The 24,591-nt window shown below is 41.1% G+C and overlaps 1 protein-coding gene across 11 annotated transcripts in view; it reads left to right on the forward strand.

Annotated features, from left to right (window-relative positions):
* The first annotated feature begins 297 nt into the window (after positions 1–297).
* PANK2 (pantothenate kinase 2) overlaps positions 298–24,591 on the forward strand; it is a 29,121-nt gene continuing 4,827 nt past the window's right edge. The window contains exons 1-6 of one of the 11 annotated variants that reach the window (XR_015139372.1): positions 298–663; positions 13,470–13,679; positions 14,338–14,414; positions 18,848–19,101; positions 20,139–20,315; positions 22,478–22,712. Coding sequence is in view for 9 of the 11 variants with exons in the window: in XM_086333376.1 (XP_086189502.1) it covers positions 381–663; positions 13,470–13,822; positions 18,848–19,101; positions 20,139–20,315; positions 22,478–22,601 (1,191 nt within the window). In the remaining 2 variants the exon portion in view is untranslated. Of the gene's footprint in view, positions 664–725; positions 1,190–1,452; positions 2,024–13,469; positions 13,823–14,337; positions 14,415–18,847; positions 19,102–20,138; positions 20,316–22,477; positions 22,713–24,591 lie in introns of those variants that run through there. The other 10 variants (XM_086333377.1, XM_086333379.1, XM_086333381.1 and 7 more) reach the window with 10 other exon arrangements.

The raw sequence follows: 24,591 nt of genomic DNA on the forward strand, positions 1-24,591 counted from the left end.
GGTGCAGAGGCTGGAAGAAGGTGCAGGCCCCTCCACCCACTTGTCCATTGGGCGGCGGCACCATCACACTCGGCTCGGCAATACCGCTCTCCACCTCCGCCCAGCCAGGATCCCCTCCCCCGCCGTCCTCAGCTCCGCCCCGTCCTGGGAGCTTTTCATTGGACGGAGGCGCGGTCGATTCGCCTCGAGTAAGAGAGCCGATTGGACAGGAGGCCGTCGGGCCGCCCCCAACCAGCTTGGATTGGCTTGCTTCGCGTTGGCGCAACGGAAGAGGCGGCCTGCCGAAGGTGCTCTTTTGCTCTGACTGGCTTGCCGCGGAGGAGGCGAAGAGGGGACCAGCGCTGGGGGGCTGGCTCGGGCGGCAGCGGTGGCTGCTGCGGATGGGAGCCGGTTGGCTTGCCGCGCCCATGGAGCGCCACGGCAGGGCCGCCGCCACCTCTGCCTCGTCGGCCTGGGAGCCGGTGCCCGGGGGCCCCGATGGGCGGCGGCGGGAGCCACTGCGGCGCCGGGCGAACAGCGCGTCAGCTCCTGCCGTCGGGGCCTCGGCCTCGGCTTCGGCCTCGCCTTCGGCGGAGGGCGTAAGGCGGGATCGGCCAGGCTCCTACAGCGGCGCTACCTCGGCCTCCCGTCAGCGAGTCGAAAGCCTCCGGAAGAAGCGGCCGCGTAAGTGCCCGGCGGGGGCGCCTTCGCGCCTCGCCCTGCCCCCTTCCGGCCCGGCCGCCGTTTTTCCCGCGCGCGCCGGCGCGGAGACAGTGCCCCCGCACGGTGGTCCCAGTTGGTGCTTGAGGCTGCAGGCCTCAGGCCCCCCAACACGCGGGCCTCGGGTTCGGCTCCGTCCGCCCATTTTGTGCAGTGGTTCGCTCTTCTGCTTCTCAGTTGTCCGAGTGGAGCGTCTTTTCTCAGGACCTTTTCTCCGGTTCTTAGCTCCTTGTGCATTCTTTGTCCGAGAGTCACATGATTTTTTTTTCCTCGAGAAGGCTTCTTTTTCACTCTCTTTCACCACCTCCCTTCCCCCCGAGTTGTTTGAATCACCAATGTCTCTCCAAGACGTTACATCCTTTTTATCTGGAGATTTTGGGCTCAAGGGAGATGGTTGAGTTGTTGCAAGCCTAAAACTGGATTCCGTGTTCTGTGCGCTAAGCTTTGGCTGCTTTTCTTCCCATGAGAATTCGGGTCTTCTCTCATCCAGGTATTGTCTCTGTTTTCTTTCCATCTCATTGCCGATGTTCACAATTCAGTACTGTTGCATTCTGGGCTTTTTAGGAATTTTTCTTTTGAGGGAAAAAGACATCTTCCTGAATATCGCCTAGGCGATTGCACATGCCTTTCCTAAAGAATCGGTTTCCCTGTTTTATTATAGCGTCTCTTTCTGCTTTGTGATCTAGTCTGTATATATATAGATGATATATAGTTTTTTTTTTTTTTTTTTTCCCTTTTTCTTTACGGGTCTTCAGTTCAAGTCTTCTATCAAGCAGCCATTGCAACTCTTGAAAATATCCACTGTCTTGATACTCTAATATGAACTTTCGGATATAATAACAGTTTACTAATCCATATGGTTATACTGTTTTTTTCGCTTGTTTCCAGATTCCTATTTCAGGAAACCAACTTGTTTTAAACGCAGAATTTGAAAGTGAGAAAGTGGCAGTAAGGTATTTATTGGATAGTACCTCAGTCTTTATTGGATAGTACCTCAGCCCAACAACCCATTTGCTTTACTCTTCTGTGATTTGGATGATTAAATATTAAATGCAGCTCTAGTTGGCTATGAAAAGTTGGAGAGTTTTCAGTTCTTTTGTCTTTCCCTGTGTTCTTGAAAAAAAGTTAGGAAAGAAAAAAAAAAAGAAAAGAAATTGTATACTCTCAGCCTATGCCATTTTTAGAGCCTGGTGTTGAGAAGCACCTGATTTTTAAGTGATGCAAAACTCCTTCATGGTTTTGAACTGCCTCAATTCCAGAAATTCAGCAAATAATCGCAGCCAGGCAGCCAGCTCTCTGTGACCATTGACTACAAAGATTCTAAGTAAGTATTGTAATTTGGGTGTTTGCCACAAGTCACGCACTCTTTAAAATTTTTTTTCATTTACTCTTCTGAAAGCTTTAATAAACTCCTTTTGACCCCATGGACTATACAGTCCGTGGAATTCTCTAGGCCAGAATACTGGTGTGGGTAGCCTTTCCATTCTCCAGGGGATCTTCCCAACTCAGGGATCGAACCCAGGTCTCCACCTTGCAGGCAGATTCTTTACCAGCTGAGCCACAAGGGAAGCCCGCTAACAGGTGTACCACTGGACCGTACAGAAAGAACAAATGGAAGGAAAAACACTACCATGTCTATTTCTTTAGGTCTCGTTATCTGAGAGGTGGCTTTTCATGATTTTTATAAGGACTGGTGAGTTCATTATAAACTCACAAAGGGCTTTCCCAGGTGACTTAGTGGTAAAGAACCTGCCTGCCAATGCAGGAGACACAGGGGATGCAGGTTTGATCCCTGAGTCAGGAAGATGCCCTAGAGAAGGGAATGGCAATCTACTCCAGTATTCCTGCCAGGAGAATTCCATGGACAGAGGAGCCTGGCGGGCTATAGTTCATGGGGACATGACTGAGTGACTTTCACTTCACTTCACACCAGTTAGCTGTATTGACTGCTGATCCCTTCAAGAGTTATGGTTTGGTGTTAACTTTGAGAGAATTCAATAAAGGTGAAATCTTTGTATTTTTTATTAGAATTAGGTATAGGGTGGTGCCACCTTTCTTTTGTTCGGAAACTTCATTCTGATATTATTGTACTACTTATCTAAAGGTATAGGAGGCTAGTTGTTATTAGAAATTAGAAAGAGCTGTTTGGTTTATCTTAGGAATTATGAACCCTGATTATAGTCATGTTCTGCTACACATGTTCCCTAGAGCAGCATGATTCCCAAATCTGTCCCCATCTCAGACTTAACACCACACATTGCAGTCATTAGAGAGATGGCTAGGTGTGTGTGTGTCTAAGAAGTTCTTTGAACATTTTAGATTAGCTGGAGTATGTTTCATAGGTCTGCAGCTGCTGCTGCTAAATCACTTCAGTCGTGACCAACTCTGTGACCCCATAGATGGCAGCCCACCAGGCTCCTCCTTCCCTGGGCCGCTCCAGGCAAGAATACTGGAGTGGGTTGCCATTTCCTTCTCCAATGCATGAAAGTGAAGAGTGAAAGTGAAGTCACTCAGTCGTGTCCGACTCTTGGCGACCCCGTGGACTGCAGCCTACCAGGCTCCTCCGTCCATGGGATTTTCCAGGCAAAGAGTACTGGGGTGGGTTGCCATTTCCTTCTCATAGGTCTGAGAGAAATATAAAGATTGGTTTAAAATGATGGAAACAAAGATGCTAATGATAGTAACATAATACTTAGGCGTTTATATTAAACACTGTGCCAAATACATTTCTTTTGAGTCTTGCAGTTATTCTCTGAGATGGGTATTTGTGATCTCCAGTTTCCAGATGAAGAAACAGGCTCAGAAATTTTCCCTTGGTCCAAGGCCATTATAGAGAGTTAGTAAGGGAGCTGTGTTTTGATTCTAGTTGCGGGTGTCTGACGTCAGACCTGGTGTTTCTTGGACTTTCTCCATCTTGGAAGGTACAGGCAACATAATCCAGAGTAGTGGTGGAATCACTCAGAAGCTAAAAAACAAAAACTCTGATCTGCAGAGAGGTCCAAAAACATCTTTTAATTTTTAAAATCTTATTTTTTTAAGTTTATTTATTTTGGTCGTGCTGGGTCTTCATTGCTGCATGGGGTTTTCACTAGTTAGAGCAGGAAGGGGCTACTCTCTCATTGTGGTGCACAGGTTTCTTACTGCCATGGTTTCTCTTGTTGAGAAGCAGGGACTGTAGGGTGCCCAGGCTTCAGTAGTTTTGGCTCCTTAGCGCGCAGACTCAGTAGTTTTGGCACACGGACTTTAGTTGCTCCAAGGCATATGGGATCTTCCCGGGTCAGGGTTCAAACCATGTCTCTTGCATTGATAGGTGGATTTTTTACCACTTAGCCACCAGGGAAGCTCCAATTTAAAAAATTTTATTGAGGCATAATTACATACAGTAAAATGTACAATTTTGACAAATGTAACAAGAGAACATACATTTTAATCTGGAGCCCCAGATGTACAGCAGATGTGCAGGAGGTGTGTGGAACTTGGGGATCACAGTGCTTTATGGCAGTGTTGGGGGGGATGAGCTAGATCTTGGAAGGTGATGTTTAAGCATGTGAAGCATGTTTCAGCACTCCAGGGAAAGCTTCATGACGTGCTGATTTTGAACTCATACCAATCATTGAATGTCCTTAACCTCCATTAGTCTAGAAAATAAAGCTTTTGTTTGTAGCTTGATAGTACTAATCTAGAAAATAGTTAGCTTTCCTTGATATTTGGGGGCGCATCAGTGTTGTCAGAATGAGACTGGTGCTTGGGTCCTGTGAGGCTGCCTTTCATCTGGCGCAGTGTTTATCTTCAGTTAGGGAATTAGAAAGGGCCACCACCAGGAGCTCAGGGAAAAAGTTAGATTTCTATTTCTTTGTAGCCCATTTTTGAGAGAAAGAGTAGGAGAGGATGCTTTTAAAAAAAAAAAAATTTTTGGCTGCATCTGGTCTTAATTGCGGCAAGAGGGTCTTCCCTCGCGGTACATGAACTGTCTAGCTGTGGCATGGGCTTGGTAGTTGCTGTACTCTGGCTCAGTTGCTCTGTGGTGTGTGGAATCTTAGTTCAGCCACCAGGGATAGAACCTGCATCCCTTGCATTGCAAGGTGGATTTTTAACCACTGGACCACCAGGGAAGTTCATTGACTGGTCACTTAAAAGAGCATTGAGGGATTTCCCTGGTGGTGTAGTGCTTAAGAATCTCCCTGCCAGTGCAGAGAACAGGGGTTTGATGCCTGGTCCTGGGAAGATGTCACATGCTGCAGGGCAACTACACCTGTGCGCCCTAGAGCCTGTGCCCCACAAGAGGTGCCGCCACAGTGAGAAGCAGGCGCTGCAACTAGGGAGCAGTCCCCGCTTGCAGCAACTAGAGAAAGCCCCCAAGCAGCAAGGAAGAGCCAGCGCAGCCGAAATTAAATACTTAAAAAAAAGTATTGAGGTTCTTTGGGCTTAAATTTATAACCTTGTGAGCTCTTTTCAGGTTCATAACTTGGGAGTATGAAGTTCGTAACTTTAAACACTTGTTTCTCCATGTTTTCTCTGTTTTTGTCAGCAAGGTAGACTAAGATGTGAAAGTCCTTTATAATGGCTTAAAGTTTGCTTTCTAAAAGTGAAAGCTATCTTGCAGATTTTAGTTGGCTATTAGGTTTTGTTATTCATACTTCTTGAATATAAAATTTATTATTGAGTCTGCTGGTTTTATAGTAGGTAGTATTTTATAAGTATCTGGTCCCTGAGTTAAACTATTTTGGGAATATTTTTGAGGTCCAGCTTTTAATCTGAGGCCAAAGCTTTCTGCTTAGAGCAGCCTAGGGGTTTGGGTTTGCAGTGTCTTAACCATTTGTGGTCTGGTAAAGATGTAGTTCATAATGTTGAAAAATTGAGCACACTTTTATAAATCATATATTTCTCATTGGAAAACATTTCAGTTGTTGGCACCTATTATCAGAGTGCTAATAATGATTTTACATAGATTTGTGAGAGAAAGTTTAAATTCTTTCTAGGAAAGTATCCTAAGTCAAGTGCACTTTGTCTAGACAGAGTGCCTTGGAGGAAATACATCAGAAAATACGCTGAAGGCTGAAAACAGACTCAAATATCTGTGAAAATTGAAAGTGATAAAATAGGCCTTCATTTAAGAGATGAGTGTGGTGGGATAGCAAAAGCTACTTTTCCCATGTCTTTTCTTGCCAGAAATACATAATTTTTGAATGAGAATTGGGAGGCTTAATCCAGTGATGTTATAGTATATGGGGCAGTCTCTCGGTCATTGAGAAGGATCTAACCCCCCTTTGACAGGCACGGAATGTATGGGCTGAGAGATTATCAGAGAGTGTGCTTCTGATGGACCTCCCATGTCTTTCACTGTCTTTCAGTTCTTAGGGGTGTGTAAATGGTTTGACTAGTAGTATAATGGAAAAGCCAGAAACCAGTGCAGTCTGAAACCAGTGAATAAGAATATGAACTGAGCTATTTACTCTTTCAGCCTGAGACCCCTTACTTTTTCTTATAGATTGTTGGTCCTCTTTTCCTAAGGTATGTGTATTTTTTTAAACTACTTTTTATTAAAAAAAAAAAATTAACCCCAAAATACTTGTTTTGTGCTCATAGGTTTGTATAGATACTGGTTAAAAAATACTTTTTAAAGGATTTAGGAAACCTGGGCTTGAGTCCCACCTTTTCCTTTTCTTGACTGTGACCCTGGGCTCCTTTCTTTGCACTTCAGTTTCTTAACTGAAAGTAAAGTGGGGTGATTACCTTGCTTGGTTATTGTAAACATTAAATAAGTTCATGCAGTGAAGTGCTTGGCTATTAATAGATGATCATTTAAAACAAAATGGCCAGTAAACTAATGCTTCACCTTTTTAATCTAAGGAAAGGGGAAAAAGGCTTAATTTGTTTTAAGCCTTGCAATCTAAAGACCATTGGTGTTAGTTATGTCCAAAACTTCAGATTCCAGTGCTGTTGATGAGATATATTTGTTAGTAGAGTGCTGTGTCTTTGCTATCCACAAGGTTGGCATCATCTTAAAGTTGGTGCTTAAAGAATGGTGCTTCTGGTAGAAAAATAGGAATTGAATCTCCTTGCTTCAGTCATACCTAACATTGTTGTTTCCATGATTGCAGAAACTTTTTATTCTTCCAGTCAGGGCCAGACTTCATGACTTACGCAGTGAAAGGTTCAGTTAGTCCCTCATCACTGGGAATGGAGTTTCTGTGGGCATTTAAAAAAAGAAAAAATCATGACTCCCTGCAGCTGAGGTGAATGGCTGCTGGGGAGTCAGCCACAGTGTTCTCTTTAGAATTGCACTGACACTGTTGGTTTAATTTGGGGGAGAATTAGTGTTTAATAGTATTTAAGTTTTCCTTCCTGGAACATGGTATATCTTCCCATCATTATGTCTTTCAGTACACCATTTTAATAATAGTCATACATGTTTTAGTATTTATTTCTAAATATTTTATGGGTTTGTTATGCATGACATTTTTCATATTATTTTAGTATTTCTAAATTTTTTTTTATGCATGATATTTTTTTCGTATTGTTTTCTTGCTGGATTTTGCTTATATAGGAAAAGCTATTGGTATGTGTTTTTTTTTTTGGTGTGTCCAGTTACTAAAAATTTTTAAATTCTGTTGGCTTAATTGATTTATCTTAATTTTTGTTTTATGGAGTCTTATCGAGATAATCATGATTTTTCTCCTTCAATGTACTAATGTACATTTTCTCCTTAAGTGGAATTTTAATTGTGAAAATTGTCCTTGCCTTCCAGAGAAGAATCCCTTTTGGCTGTGGTGTATTACTCTTACTGCACAACCGGATTCTGTTTAATACTTTAATGTTTTTGCATTTATGTTGTGGGACACCTCTTTTGTAGTTTTGATGAGGTTAGAATGACTTGAGAATCTTTCTAGATTTTTGTGTGTATGTGCCCCAGAAGCTGTTAGTGGTTTGCCTGGAAACTGTCAGGGCCTGGTACTTTTTGTTGTTGTTTGTGTGGTAGATCTTTGACCTTTTAAAATTTTTTCAGTGCTTTTGACTGAGTTTTCTACTTCATTTTGAGTCTCTCTTTGTACTCTTTTTTCCTTGCTAATCCTCTGTTTATGGTACATTTTAAATTCACTGTTACATAGATTGTAAGTTGGCTTATTTGTACGATCTCTGGTTATGTACTTCATCTTCCTTGACTTTTTTTGTTTTTTGGTCTAAAGAAAAGCTATATCTTTTTTTTTGGATATACTTACCAGAAATTTGTTTGTTTTAATGGCTTTTTCAAAGCTTGATTTTACTGATTAGCTCTGTTGTGGCTTTGTTCACAATGTTTTTCTAATTACATTTACTTCTTGCTTTCATCTTTAATAACTTTCTTCTGCTTATTTTGGGTCTGTTTTATTTTTTTAGCATTTCAAATTGTATGTGACATTCTCTTTCATTTAGACTTCCATATTTTGAATACATTTGATATCTAAGGCTAGAAGTTTCCATCGGAGTTCCACCTTGGGTAGATATCCTATTCTTTTTGACACATAGAGTTCTCATTGTCATTCATTTAAAAACACATTTTGTTTCGATTTCATCTTCAATCTCAGAATTAATACAAGTGAGTTTGAAGATTTCCAGGTGGATAGACTTATTTCTTTGTGTCTGTTGGATTCATTTCTTTTTAAGAAAATATTTATTTGTCTGTGTCGGGTCTTCACTGTGGCATGTGGGCTTAATTGCTCTGTGGCATGTGGAATCTTTGTTCCCCAACCAGGGATTGAACCCTCATCCTTGCATTGCAAGGTGGATTCTTAACTACTGGACCACCAGGGAAGTCCCCTTACTTTCTTATTTTGAGGTATTGTGGAAAGTGTGTGTGGTTTTGTTATTTGGAATTTTAGATCTGCTGATTTGTAGATTTGATAATTTCTTGTTTTTAATGTTTTTTGAAGCATATGTCAGGGTCATATCAATTATACTTTTATATGCATGTGACATAATTTCTTTTTGTCCCCTTATAATGCTTTTTGTTTTGAATGTTTTGTAGACTTCTAGTATTGTATTTGCTTTCTGTTAATATTTTGCTTGATAGAGTGGAGTAACACTGTCCAGGCATTTGTTTTGCTTACCCGAATTCAGCTGTATAAATGTGACAAAGCATGGTGCCAACGACTGCTTACTGCTTTAGTCAGTGAATATATAATGCAAGTGAGTTTAGGGATGGTAGACCACTGTTGGGAGGGGCACCCCTTATACTGTGAGCCCTTGATAAATGCAGTGTTGGTCTTGAAACATGAGGTTTGACTTTTACTGTATCATGTTTCCTGAATGTAAGTCAGCTGCTCTATCAGTCTGCAGTGAGGAGCTTAAGATTTTGATTTACTCATTTTTGACTGAATGTCATTTTCATCTTAAAGCATCCAGCTCCTCCTTATGAGACTCCATTGTGAGTGTTTTACTGTTTATTTACCTTCAACCTATTTGTATTATCTTATTTTAGATGTCTTTTTTTATATAAGCATATAGTTGAATTCTCTGTTTTTGAACTGATTTCCCGTCCCCCCTCCTCCCCGCAGTTGTTTGAAGGTCTTATGTTCATTTTCTCTTCTTCTGGAGTTGCCTGTAAATTTTTAACATATTTAAACCATCACTTCTTTATTCTTGTTTAGAAATAATCAGAATCTATATTTTCTGTTCCCCCACAAGACAGAGCTGCTGCTTGCTTTGACTTCCCTCTCCTTTCTCTTCCCTCTTCGACTTCCTATGTTGAAATCATGTAAATATTTTAGTTCCGTGTTGCTTATTTTCCTAAAAGTCAGCATGTATTGCTTCCTGTGCTTATCATTGTTCCTTATAACTCCTATCTTGGGTGATCTACAGTATTATATTGGAGTGTATCTACTAACTCTTTCAGAGAAGGTCTTTGAATAGTAAATGTTGAGCTCTTTCATGCGTGGAATTGCCTTTCTCTTGTACTCCCACTTGAGAGCTGATTTGACTGAATACGAGTTTCACATTATTTTCCTTCTAACTTTGCTGGTGTTCTGTTGTCATCTAGTGTCTGTGTTACTGATGTGAAGTCTAATTTTACCTTTATGTGATCTATGTATCTTTGTAGGAATTCACTTTTTTCCTTTGGGAGTTTTCAGGATTTCCCGAAATTTCAATAAGATGTCACTGTAAATCTTCCCTTATTCCCCACAGAAAATTTCTAGAACTCCTAAAACATAGATTGTTGTGCTTTCTGGTTCTGTGTTTTATATATCTACCTTTCTTTCATACTCGAGGCATTTTGGGAGAATTTCTTTGTTTTGTTTCCCTTTTTTTTTTTCCTGCAGCTTGTTTGTTATTAAATGTATCTGTTGAACTTTATTTTGGAAAGAAATATTTTCATTTTTCTATTATAAAAGTGACTATTGAATATAATTTACATATAATAAATTATATCCACTCGAAGTGTACAGTTCCATGCATTTTGATAGATATACACAGCCATAAATCTCCCCTCTTGCCCCCAACAATTAAGATTTGGGTTATCACAGAGAGTTTTCTCCTACCCCTGTACAATCCTTCCCTCTCTCCTTCCCTAAGCCAGTGATTGGCTTTCTATCAGATGCAGAAACGGTTAGTTTGCATTTTCTAGCGTTTCATATAAATGGACTCATATGTTTGCGGAGAGTGTCTTTCACTCAGCCTTTTTTTTTTTTTAAATAAGTATTTATTTATTTGGCTGTGTTGGGTCTTATTTGCAGCATGCCGGGATAGTTAGTTGCCACTTGCAAAGTCTTAGTTGTGGCGTGTGGGATCTAGTTCCCACACAGGGATCAAACCCGGGCCTCCTGCATTGGGAGCCTGGAGTCTTAGCCACTGAACCACCAGGGATATCCCCACTTTTTGAGAGTTACTTGTAGCTCAGCTGGTAAAGAATCCGCCTGCAATGTGGGTTCGATCCCTGGGTTGGGAAGATCCTCTGGAGAAGGGAAAGGTTACCCACTCCAGTATTCTGGCCTGGAGAATTCCATGGACTATATACAAGTCCATGGGGTCGCAAAGAGTCAGACACGACTGAGCTACTTTCTTATTTATTATTATTATTAGCTTAAGTGTATTGTTACCATTCCCCAGAATCCTTTTTTGGTTTTGAAAGCTTCATATATCACGCGAAATACTGGGTTGGATGAAGCATAAACTGGAATCAACATTGCTGGGAGAAATATCAATAACCTCAGATACGCAGATGATACCACCCTTATGGCAAAATTGAAGAGGAACTAAAGAGCCTCTTGATGAAAGTGAAAGAGGAGAGTGAAAAACTTGGCTTAAAACTCAACATTCAGAAAGCTAAGATCATGGCATCCGGTTCCTTCACTTCATGGCAGATAGATGGGGAAACAAGGGAAATAATGACAGACTTTATTTTCTTGGTCTCCAAAATCACTGCAGATGATGACTGCAGCCATGAAATTAAAAGATGCTTGCTCCTTGGAAGAAAAGCTATGGCAATCTTAGAAAGCGTATTAAAAAGCAGAGACATTGCTGACAAAGGTACATCTAGTCAGAGCTATGGTTTTTCCAGTGGTCATGTATGGATGTGAGAGTTGTACCATAATGAAGTCTGAGCACCAAAGAATTGATGCTTTTGAACTGTGGTGTTGGAAAAGACTCTTGAGAGTCCCTTGGAATGTACAGAGGTCAAACCAGTCAATCCTAAAAGAAATCAAACCTTGAATACTCATTGGAAAGACTGATGCCGAATCTCCATACTTTGGCCACCTGATGTGAAGAGTTGACTGGTTAGAAAAGACCCTGATGCTGGAAAAGATTGAAGGCAGGAGGAGAAAGGGACAACAGAGGGTGAGATAATTGGATGACATCATCGACTCAATGTACATGCGTTTGAGCAAGCTCCGGGAGATGGTGAAGGACAGGGGAGCCTGGCATGTTGCAGTCCATGTGGTCGAGAAGAGTTGGACATGACTGAGTGACAAAACAACAACCCCCCCTCCCCCAACTAGGAAATTAACATTGATACCACAGACCTTATTTAGATTGAGCCAGTTTTACCTTAGCTCTTATGTGAATGTGTATTTAGTTCTATATACTTTTATCACATGTGTAGATTCTTGCAGCCAAAACCATACTTGGCAATAATATCTTAATTTCTAATTTTTCTTTATGGCAGCTTATTCATTTTTAAAATTAATTTATTTTTTTTTTGAAGTATAATTGGATGGCATCACTGACTCGATGGACGTGAGTCTCAGTGAACTCCGGGAGTTGGTGATGGACAGGGAGGCCTGGCGTGCTGCGATTCATGGGGTCACAAAGAGTTAGACACGACTGAGTGACTGATCTGATCTGATCTGAATTGATTTACAATAGCTTATTTTTCATGGATGAAATCACCTTTTACCTTGGCCAATATTTATGGTTCTTTTAAAGCCTCCTCTTTGTTCCTGCAACTGTTTCTTAAGATGTTAGCATCTTGTTTTTGTGGTGTTGATTTCCCTTTTGGTAATTCTGGTTTGTAAAGTGATAGTCTCTGGTTTAAGGAATGCTGTTCTTCTGTCGGTGGGTGTCCTGTGAGTTTACTCATCTGTCAGGATGGATTGTAGGGGAGAGAGGGGAAGTGTGGCCAGTTGTAGGGGCTTCCCACTTCTGGGTAATAGTAGCTGTGTGGATGCCATACTGATTGTTGAGCTCAAGTGCCTGTACTCAGTGAAGAATTTGCCTCCTTGGAGGCCGAGGAGGGGAGTGACTGGCCTGTGCAGTTGTGCCAAATGTATTTTCCCACCATATGACTTACAGCTGCACCAGAGCCTGCTTCTGTTTCCCCGTGGCTGCTACCCCATCGACACCTTGAATGGAGCACTCCTCTGCTTCCCTCACCTTCATAGCTGCTTCCCATTTTAATAGCATTTTTCTCTTGAGGGTTCTGGACAGTTACTGCCTCTGTCAGCTTAGTCCTGGTGATAGTGTCACTTATTGTTTCTCAGAATTATTTTAGAAAATCAATACATCTGTCTTTAGTCATTTCAAGGATTTAAGATGGGAGGAGAAGACATGTATAGCTAATGTAGTTTTATCTTGATCCAGTCTCCTTAAGGCATTTTTTGGGGATGGATTTTTGGGGGATGCTGTGCCGCATGGCACGTGGGATCCTAGTTCCCCGCCCGGGGCTTGAGCCTGCACCCCCTGCACTGGAATCATGGGAGTCTTAACCAGTGAACCTTCAGGGGAGTCGTGGGGTAGATTTTTGGAGATGGATATTTGAGTCACTGGTAAAGAATCTACCTTACCAACGTAGAAGATGCGGGTTTGATTCCTAGATCAGGAAGATCCCTTGGAGAAGGAAACAGCAACCCTCTCCAGTATTGCCTGGGAAATCCCGTAGACAGAGGAGCCTGGCGCAGGCTACAGTCCATGGGCTTGCAAAAGAGTTGGACACAACTTAGCGACTAAACAACAAATTTGGGTATTAACTTTGAAATACCTGTTCTATTGATGGCCATTTAACCCTGATTGACTGACATTGACCGCTGGAGCTTATAATGTTACACAGGGTTTGGAATTTCCTCTGCCTGTAAGTTGGGTTGGCTGTCACCGTGATATTTTTCTTTTTGATCTTTGTAGTTTTTTTTATAGATTTGCTTCCAGATCAGACAATCATATTTCTTCTCCCCCAGATCTTTTTGTTTATATTTTGTATGGTTCTTGGAAACCTCAGGGTATGAAATGGTTAATAAGTGTGAATTTAGTTTTCAGGGGGAGAAAAGCTGTTTTGACTTTTTTTTTTTCCTTTCCTCATTTAGTTTTTCCTTGGTTTGGCTTGGATATTGGTGGAACCCTGGTCAAGCTGGTTTATTTTGAACCCAAAGACATCACTGCTGAAGAAGAAGAGGAAGAAGTGGAAAGTCTTAAAAGCATTCGGAAGTACCTGACCTCCAATGTGGCTTACGGGTCCACGGGCATTCGGGACGTGCACCTGGAGCTGAAGGACCTGACTCTGTGTGGACGCAAAGGCAATCTGCACTTTATACGCTTTCCCACTCATGACATGCCTGCTTTTATTCAAATGGGCAGAGATAAAAACTTCTCGAGTCTCCACACTGTCTTTTGTGCCACTGGAGGTGGAGCGTACAAATTTGAGCAGGATTTTCTCACAGTATGCATTTTTTAGCTTATATACAATTTATGGGCATTTGATTGTTAAAAATAATACCAATAGCAAGTGGTGGAATTGTTTCCATCTCTAATGGAATTTGAATTTTCTTGAGTCAAATTAAGATTAAATAGTGATAGGAATTGCCATTTAGAGATTGTTGTATAGTTTACTTTTTGCCCAATTCAGGTGAGTTGAGAATCAGAACCACTGTAAGCATAGCATTTTGTTGTTATTTTAGTATGAAAAAACAATAAAATTGTAATAAGCAGAGTACGGAACTACGAGTGAGGAGCTAATATCATTGTTTTGAACAACTAAATTGAAAAATAATTTTAAAAAATTAGTCATTTCATGTTAAAAAGTTGTTTCCAGTCTTATCTACCACTTAATTTTCTTAACCTCCTTGTTTCTTGGTGGTTTTACTATTTGGAAATATGAGGAGCTCAGGTCCAAAGCAGTGTTTTTTCCAGGCCTCAGGGCTAGTCAGAGATGTTGACGGTACTCTCTGTGCTTAGTCGCTCAGTTGCGTCTGACTCTTCGCAACCCATGGACTGCAGCCCGCCAGGCTCCTCCGTCCTTTCGGATTCTTCTGGTAAGGATATTGGAGTGGGTTGCCATGCTCTCCTCCAGGGAATCTTCCCATCCCAGGGATCGAACCCAGGTCTTCTGCATTTCAGGCGAATTCTTTACCGACTGAGCCACCGCAAAAGTACCATTTTGTTTTCCCCAAATGCCTTTTGGTGTATCCTGAGCTGCATGCTTGTTACCAGGAGTCTGGACACTAGGGGGAGCGCCATTGGGCACTTGATTTTGTTTTCATTCAGTAAGCGTCTGTAAGTCCTTGAGGCTAGGTCTTTTGAGGGTGGATGTGGGCATAGATGGGAGAATTGATAAACGAGTTTGCCAGGACTCTGATCTTCAGGGAGCAGTGTAGATTTAAAATATCTTCAGTGACCATGGTTTTTATGCCACCAGTGAAAATGTTATTGCAGAGATTCTGTCTTATGTTATTTTTCATCCATCTCCCCGCTTGAGTGTCAGTGTGTGTTTGTGACTTCTTTGTTTGTCCTCTATCTTCTTTCTCCCATAACCTGAGTATAACCATAAATAGGATTGACATGAATTTTATTTTCATTTATATTTTTTTGACATGAATTTTAAAATGAGGTTTTGCTTTGAGTTTTTCATGGTTTCTTTTCTCCCTGTGAGTTAATGGGAAGATAGCAGGAGGAGAGGAGGTCCCCTTCCTTTGAGGTCGTAGTGGACTCTGGATTGTAACTGATAGGTAAGGGTGAAACTGATAGGCATCACCACCCCGACAGACATGAGTCTGAGCAAGCTCCAGGAGTTGATGACGGACAGGGAAGCCTGTCGTGCTGCAGTCCATGGGGTCACAGAGTCAGACACGACTGAGCGACTGAACTGACTGAAAGAAGAAAACCTATGTATTTCTCTAACTGGAGAGGTGCCTTTGAAACATATTCAAAAACCATTCAGAGAGAATAAGGGCTTCCCTCATAGCTCAGTAGGTAAAGAATCTGCCTACAATGCGGGAGACCTGGGTTCAATCCCTGGGTTGGGAAGATCCCCTGGAGGAGGAAATGGCAACCCGTTCCAGTATTCTTGCCTGGAGAATTTTATGGACAGAGGAGCCTGGCCGGGTACAGTCCATGGGGTCACTAGAGTCAGACGTGACTTAGCAACTAAACCACCACCAGAGGTGGTGTGGTAATCCAAGGAGAGAGGCAGAGTAGCTTTTAGACCTTAGTTGCCTCCTAGGTGGTTGGGGTTTCTAATCTGTATGCATCAGTGCTGTTCTTGAAAACTGTATGAAAGTGAAATGCCTTACTAATGCTGCTTGTGCATTGGGAGTGATGATGATTTAATAAACCACAGTGAAATATTTCTAATAATACGGAGTTTATCCTGTCTCTTTTTTGATGTGAATCAGATTTCCTTGTATTGAGTTTTCTTGTTGGTACAACACCTACATTATGAGTAATTTGATGAAATAACCTATGTATTAGACATATAACTATGTCAATTAGACTGAAATTCATTAGGAATAATGGCACAACAGGACGGGAAAGATAAAAGGAGGTCTTAGTTGGCATATAGTGGCAGAAAACTACTTTGATTTCTGTTAGGCCACTAATGAAAATGCTGACACTTGAGATTCAAGTGTCAGGAAGTCAAAATTGAATTCATTGTGACAGGGAGGGCATGAGCAGATGAAATAAGGACAGCCATGAACATTTTCAAGGGTTTGGGTTTTATCCGAGGAGTAACTTAATATTCTTAATTAGGGATTAATTAAGGATTAAAATGAAGTTACCTGTTAACTTCCATCTCCTCTGGATCAGAATAAATTGAATATAAATGTAATCAAACAAGAGTTGAATGAAAGGGGGAGGACTTAACGGGGCTAAACTTGGTTGTAAACAGAAATAGTTGTTTTATGGAGTTGAGGCATCTTTGTTGCATATATTGAATAGATAGATATGCTGGTAGCATTTGTTTGAAGGTTGAGGTAGAAGTTCATAAGTAAAAAGTGAAAGTTTATATCATCTCTTAAGTTAGCACTGTTACAGGTTTGTGTATCTTTTTTGTTTTTCTGTGCATGACTGTGTATGACATAAACATGGGCATCTAAACATGGTTTTAAAGCTAGGCAGATTGAATCATTTTATAAAGAATTTCTCAGCTTACTTATTTTTTTTGACTTGTCTTGGAATTCTTCCCACTTCATCTTAATTGAGTAAAGATCCTCTTCATTCTTGGGATTTCCCTGGTGGTGTCCAGTGGTTAAGACTCCGCACTTCGACTGTGCCGGGCATGAGTTCTGTCCCTGGTTGGGGGGCTAAGATCCCACACACTGCATAGCATGCCCAAGAGAAAAATAAGCAAAAAAATGTGCATAAGGATCCTCTTCATTCTTAATTACTATACAGTGTTCCATAATATGAATAATAATGTAATCATTCTTTCTGAATTATTTAAATGAAATTAAGTTGATAACACTTATTTATGTTTTATGGCCCGAGAAAGACTTATTTTATTTATACACCCACAATACAAATAACATTGTTCCTAACTTTCTAGTGGTTGTTTCATTGCTTCTTTTGTCCTTTTTATGGACAACATCCAGTAATTATTTACATACAGTCATTTAGATCATAAAGCAGATAACATTAATGTTATTTGCCTCTATCACAGGGACTCCAGTATCTGGAATTTTTATTAAGAAGGCTTAATTTGAGTGGTGAATTCTCAACTGTGTATCTTATGACTAGAAAATGACACTTTTAACTTTTAAATTTTGATTGTGCTAAACTCCCTCCACCCCCCGCAGGTTATCACCAGTTTAAATAGTGAAATATTTTACTTTCTTTGGGCCCCCTGCGTTGGAAGGTGGAATCTTAACCACTGGATACCGGGGAGGTCCCCTGGCCACTTTCAGTCCTTTGGCTGGTTGTTATTAATATAAGTTGTGGCCTGCTTTAATACTGCTGTATAGCCTTGAAGGTAGTCTTTGGAAGGTAGATGTTAAGAGTGCTTGTTGTTCGCACCATATGTTTCTAGGTCCTTGCGTCTTAGATTTCTTAGAATTTGATTTCTGATGGGACTGTGGCCTTAGCTGTGCTCCTGCCCTGTGGTCCCCAGAACAGGTATCTTGGTTTCTGCTTGGGTTTTTGGCACATTTCTTCAGCTCCTGCGGTGGTTTATAGGTAGAGTGTATTGGATCTGTGGGAGCAGGAATCTTGTCAGTCCTTCCCTGTATTTCTTGTCTCCAGACAACAAAAGCAGATCTGTTGTGTAGTTCAGTTCAGTTCAGTTGCTCAGTTGTGTCCGACTCTTTGCGACCCCATGGACTGCAGCATGCCAGGCCTCCCTGTCCATCACTAACTACTGGAGTTTACTCTAACTCATGTCCATTGAGTCAGTGATGCCGTCCAACCATCCTATCCTCTGTCGTCCCCTTCTCCTCCTGCCTTCAATCTTTGCTAGCATCAGGGTCTTTTCCAACGAGTCAGTTCTTTGCATAAGGTGGCCAAAGTATTGGAGTTTCAGCTACAGCATCAGTCCTTCCAATGAATATTCAGGATTGATTTCCTCTAGGATGGACTGGTTGGGTCTCCTTGCAGTCCAAGGGACTCTCAAGAGTCTTCTCCAACACCACAGTTCAAAAGCATCAGTTCTTTGGTGCTCAGCTTTCTTAATATATAGTCCAACTCTCACATCCATACACGACTACTGGAAAAACTATAGCTTTTACTAGATGGACCTTTGTTGGCAAAGTAATGAGTCTGCTTTTTAATAAGCTATCTAGGTTGGTCATGACTTTTCTTCCAAGGAGCAAGCGTCTTTTAATTTCATGGCTGCAGTCACTGTCTGCAGTGACTTTGGAGCCCAAGAAAATAAAGTCTGTCACTGTTTTCATTGTTTGCCCATCTATTTGCCATGAAGTGATGGACTGGATGCCATGATCTTAGTTTTCTGACTGTTGACTTTTAAGCCAACTTTTTCACTTTCCTCTTTCACTTTCATCAAGAGGCTCTTTAGTTCTTCACTTTCTGCCATAAGGGTGGTGTCATCTGCATATCTGAGGTTATTGATATTTCTCCTGGCAATCTTGATTCCAGCTTGTGCTTCATCCAGCCCAGTGTTTCTCATAATGTACTCTGCATATAAGTTAAATAAGCAGGGTGACAATGTACAGCCTTGACGTACTCCTTTTCCTATTTGGAACCAGTCTGTTGTTCCATGTCTAGTTCTAACTGTTGCTTCTTGACCTGTATACAGATTTCTCAAGAGGCAGGTCGGGTGGTCTGGTATTTCCCATCTGTCTAAGAATTTTCCACAGTTTGTTGTGATCTGCTCTGTAAAGAATGCACAAATAATACACATCAATGAGCACTTTTGTGGTTTGTCTTATGTAAAGGACATATTATGCCTTATTAAATGGAATTTTTATTGCTGTTTGGCTTGTTAAAAAAATCTGCATATATTTTTATTTCATTACAGATAGGGGATCTTCAGCTTTGCAAACTTGATGAACTCGATTGCTTAATAAAAGGAATTTTATATATTGACTCAGTTGGATTCAATGGACGGTCACAGTGCTATTACTTTGAAAACCCTGCTGATTCTGAAAAATGTCAGAAGTTACCATTTGATTTGAAAAATCCATACCCTCTGCTGCTCGTGAACATTGGCTCTGGGGTTAGCATCTTAGCAGTATATTCCAAAGATAATTATAAGAGGGTCACAGGTACCAGGTAGGTCTTTTATATAAAGGTCATTGTTTATTCTTGATATCATAATGGGTTAAAACTAAGTTTTCCAGTATTGTTTATCAGTACATCTTCAAGAACTTGTTAAAATTATGTGAAAGGTATATTTCTATGGGATTATGCAAGCAAATATTGTTACTCTTTGAAAATTATGATTTCATAATCTACTTTTCTTTAATCTCTAATCCTGAAGTTTCATTGCCATAGTTTTACAAACTATCTCATCAGCCTCATTGCGCCCATGGTCCCTGTCCTCAGGTAGTGTATGCTGTGTCTATACCATAAAGTAACCAAAGCTGCTAGGTGGCATTTATAAGGGGAGGGCAAGGCAAGATCCAGCCTTTGAAACTGGTCTAGATTTTACATGCATACATACACATATGTAGCTAGGGGATGTTGTGAGCTGAAAGTTGTGCTGAGCAGTGGAAAGATAATTGGGGGAAGGTAGTTAAAAGGGAGGATTAGGTGGCAGATGAACATAAATACTTTTTGGTTTAAGGATTAGTGATCACTTGAAAAACAGGAGCTGGAGATTGGGATAAACAAGTTTTGAACATGTGTAAGTTAAAGAAAGAAAGGAATAATTTTGAGAGAGAAGACATATTCATGGAGGAGTTCTAGTAGGGTAGAGGGGGCTAAAGACCCTGGATGACAAGACTCTTGGATGAGGATGACGCGGGGCTTGTAATTGGAGAAAGGAAAGAGGTGCCACCGTGGCCCTGGTGGGCTGATCTGTACCTGAGGCTCCTGGTACCCAGCAGGTGCCCAGCGTGCATTGGGAACATAAGGAGGTGGGCCCTGTGTTTTGCCACTTTGTTGGCTTATGTGAATATGGTATCCTCAAAGTGTCTGTTAGGCGCTTTGTTTTTATCTTTTCACAGACTTGTTTTCTACTAGTGGCATCTGCATAGTGGAGATGGGGCAAGATTGGATAGACACGTGAATATGGTCTTCAGTTCATAAACTCCACTTTCCTCTTCTTTTGAAAAATGTTTCAATACTATGTTTGTTTTTAATCACAGTCTTGGAGGAGGAACTTTTTTTGGTCTCTGCTGTCTTCTTACTGGTTGTACCACATTTGAAGAAGCTCTGGAAATGGCATCACGTGGAGATAGCACCAAAGTGGATAAACTGGTGCGAGACATTTATGGAGGGGACTATGAGAGGTTTGGACTGCCAGGCTGGGCTGTGGCTTCAAGGTAAGGGAAGGGGGCATGTATGCTCTAAGACATACAGGATGTACAGTGGAATGTTATCAGCTGTAAAAAAGAACAAAATCACTTGCAGTAACGTGGACGAACCTAGAGAGTCTCATGCTGAGTCAAGTAAGTCAGAGAAGAACAAATACATGATATTTCATGCAGAATCTTAAAAAAAGCTACAAATGAACTTACCTACAAAACCAAAACAGAGTTGCAGATGTAGAAAATAAACTTCCCATTATGGTGGGGGGAGTGGTAAGAGGAGGAGGGAGGGGTTAATGGAAAGATCGGGGTTGACACATGCACACTGCTCCACATAAAACAGACCACTAGTAAGGCCCTGCTGTACAGCACGGGGAACTCGACTCAGTGCTCCAGTGTCCTGTGTGGGAAAGAATCTGAAAAGTAGATACGTGTGTTTGTATAACAGATAGACTTTGCTGTACACCTGAAACTAACACGGTATTGTAAATCAGTTATATATACCTCAATAAAAATTTTAAAATAATTCGGGAATAAAATACTAAGTATTGGGTCTTCTTTTACTCTTTAAATAGCTTTGCATGCTATGAAGTCAGCTGTTTAAAGTGTACAATTGAGTAGTTTCTAGTATATTTATAGAATTTTGCAGTCATCTTTGTAATGTAATTTTGGAATATTTTCATCATCCCAGAAAGAAACCTTGTTTCCATTAGCTCTCTCTTCCCATTCCCTCCCTCTTCCCATAGTTCCTGGTAAACACTAGTCTGTTTTTTGTCTCTATGTGGCATCATCATACAAGTGATTTTTGTGACTGACTTCTTTTACTTAGCATAACATTTTCAACTGTTCATCCATGTTGTAGCATAAATCAGTACTTTGTTCCTTTTATTTGAGTAACATCCAATTGTATTGATATACAACATGTATCTTTTGGGTTTTAACTGCCTTAACAGGTGTAAAAGGATGTCTCATTTTGATTTGTATTTTACTGATGACTAATGATGATCACCATTTTTTAATGTTTAATAAGTTTAATATTTTAATAAACATTTTAAATATTTAATAAGATTTGGCTTATGGGATCTTCCTGGACCAGGGATGGAGCCCGTGGCCTCTGCATTGTCAGGCGGATTCTTATCCACTGAATCACCAGGGACGTCTGGGTGCAAGGCTTTTAATACTAAGAAAAGGCACTTGTGTACTTGTTTACTAATTTTAGGTCTTTTGTAAATTCTGTAGATTTCATTTTCTGTGTTTGCAACATTTGATCAATGATAAGATCCCTTTTCTGATTGGTTGGGTTTGTGATCAAGTCATAGTTATTTATGTATCCGTTTTGCTCATCAGGCTTCCCTGGTGGCTCTGACAGTAAAGTGTCTGCCTTCAGTGTGGGAGACCTGGGTTCGATCCCTGGGTCAGGAAGATCCCCTGGAGAAGGAAATGGCAATCCACTCCAGTACACTTGCCTGAAAAATCCCATGGACGGAGGAACCGGTAGGCTACAGTCCCTGGGGTTGCAAAGAGTCAGACATGACTGAGCGACTTCTCTCTGTGCTCGTCAGGTGCTTTGAAATACTTGATCTTCTAGGGAAATCGGAAACTCTTAGTTTACTCAGGGACTCAGCTGTCTGTACTTTGCTTTGCTCAGATAAAGCAGTTTACCAGATGTGAATGTGACCATTCAGCTGAGTAGAACAGCTCTACAGTTGGGAGAAGATCGCTAATTGAGGCATGTTCCTGGAACTTAGCCTGGTTTCAGAAGGAGCGTGGTGCCTTCAGTGGATCTTAATGTGCAGATGTGTGTGCTTAGTTGCTCAGTCGTGTCTGACTCTTTGCAACTCCATGGACTGTAGCCCTCCAGGCTCCTCTGTCCATGGGGATTCTCCAGGCAAGAATACTGGAGTGGGTTGCCATGCCTCTCCCACCTCCTCCAGGGGATCTTCCCCACCCAGGAATCGAACTTGGGTCTCCCCATTGCAGGCTGAACCTGGTGTCAAAGCTGGATTTCATAGAGACCTCAGGGAATGCCATTTGCTCATTCAGAATGCTTGAGTTCTTCAAGTTGCCTTTCTTTTTGAGCAGATGTTCTGTTATTTTGTAACAAAAGTTCGAAGATTTGAACAGTGTTGCCCTGAACCTTTGGTTTAGTAACCATTTTTTTTTTTTTTCCATCACAGCTTTGGAAACATGATGAGCAAGGAGAAGCGAGAGGCTGTGAGTAAAGAGGACCTTGCCAGAGCGACTTTGATCACCATCACCAACAACATTGGCTCAATAGCAAGAATGTGTGCCCTTAATGAAGTAAGGGGACATGGATTTCTTTAGTTGCTCTGAGGAAAATACAGAACTTACTGTGTGGGCCCCACCTTGTATACAACGTCTGTCTTCTCCGAACAGTGCCTAAATGTAGTTGTAAGTGGTGGATTTTGTTTCATTGGCATAGTTAAACTGCTTCACATGTAGATTAACCTGAACAGATTTTTATTTTCTTACTCAAGATAAACACTGCTACTGTCTAGAAGTAGAGCACAAAGCAGAGGAGGTAGGGAAGGTAGCCAGTTTTGCAGATACAGGGGACTGTTGGGTGGTGGTGAAGGGTGGCGATGCTGAATATAGATGCCATGCTCACTGTTGAGCTCAAGAGGCCCTGGGAGTGAATCCAGAGGAAGGCACTGAAGCTGGGAGACACTGAGTGGGCCGAGGCGCGCCCACCCTGCTCCGCTCCCGCTGACCGCAGCAGAGCTGTCTTTGTGCTTTCAGCTTCTTTACAGTGCTGCCTTGTAGCATTCAGGTCAAGCAGCATTGTACAGGGCTATGAAAGAACTAAGAATGGCCTTCCCTTGGGGATCCAGTTGGTGTAACTTGTCCCTATTTATACACTTTTGTTTAAAATAAGGCTTTTGAATAGATAATTCAGGCATGTGACTTAAATCTCAAGTTACAAAAGGGTTGTCTCATTTTTAATTAAAAAGACACTATTTTCATGAAGAAATTTAAAATTATTTGAACGTTTTAACACTTCTATTTTCTTTGTTGCACGTTCCTTTTCCTGTGCTTATGTATTTTAAGATATTTTACTTGATGTACATACAATTTTGTTTTTTACTTATGTATTATAAATTGCAGGGTTGTATATTTGATTTCTTTTTATATCATAAGTCATTCACATAGAATTGAGCATTTGGTTGCTTGTCAGTGATCACTCTGCGATAAAACATTTTTAAGTGTGAAACTATTTCCTTGGATGGATTTATTCTTTTTTTTTTTTAATGTTTATTTTTGTTTATTTGACTGCAGTGGGGTCTTCTTGCGGCATGTGGGATCTAGTTCCCTGACCAAGGATTGAACCCAGGCCCCCTGCATTGGGAGTTTGATGTCTTACCACTGGACCGTCAGGGAAGTCCCTGGATTTATTCTTGATAAGGGATTTATTCAGGAGTGAGATTGCTCATCTAAAGAATACCATACTTGTGGGACTTCCGTGGTGGTCCAGTGGCTGAGACTCCACGCTCCCAGTGCAGGAGGCCCAGGTTTGCTGCTTAGTCAGGGAACTAGATCCCACATGATGCAACTAAGACCTGGAGCTGTAAGTAAAGAGATAAAATAAATATTTTAAAAAAAGGATACCATGGTTATGAATCTTGATGGATATTGCCAAGATGCTCTGCACAAGGGCCACACCATTTTAGATCATTTTTAGCAATGAATGAGTGGATCGGTTTTACTACAACTTGACTAATATTGGGGGTTAGTTAGAGTTGTTTTGCTGACTTTTTTTTCTTTTAGTGTGTATTTAAAATACAGTTTTATTTAAGACTGTTTTCTACTTACAGTGCTTATAAAGTACAATGTTATTTCCTTTCCCTGTGTGGATATTCAGCATTATCAAGAATGCCCAGTTGTTCGCTATAGGAGCTCAACTTTAAAACTGCCTTGGAATTTGCTTGTCCTTCAGTGTTTTGTGTGAAACAGTGCTAAATCCATACTACGTTGGTGTAGTCAAGCTTGAGTGGTGGGCCCAGATGGAGGTGCTCCGCCACCAGGGAAGCCCCCAGGCATTCCTCCTGGCTGGCCTCCCGTGCTCTGGTACAGCTTAGTAATGACAGACTTGCAGACTTTTTTCCAGCTCCGTCTGCCTTTGTTTCGATTCTTCCTTCACAGTATGTAGTATGTAAGATCTTGGGTCATTCAGACATCCAAGGAAGGAAACTGTCAACATCTAGAGTCTTTGCTAACTTTTAATGGCTCTAAAATTTTACTTTTTTTGCTCATTTAGTGAGGTCGAATTTTT

The sequence above is a fragment of the Bos grunniens genome, chromosome 13 (genome assembly GCF_055505025.1).
Source record: "Bos grunniens cultivar Pamir isolate PY7600 chromosome 13, Bosgru_T2T1.0, whole genome shotgun sequence".
Taxonomy (NCBI): Eukaryota; Metazoa; Chordata; class Mammalia; order Artiodactyla; family Bovidae; genus Bos; species Bos grunniens.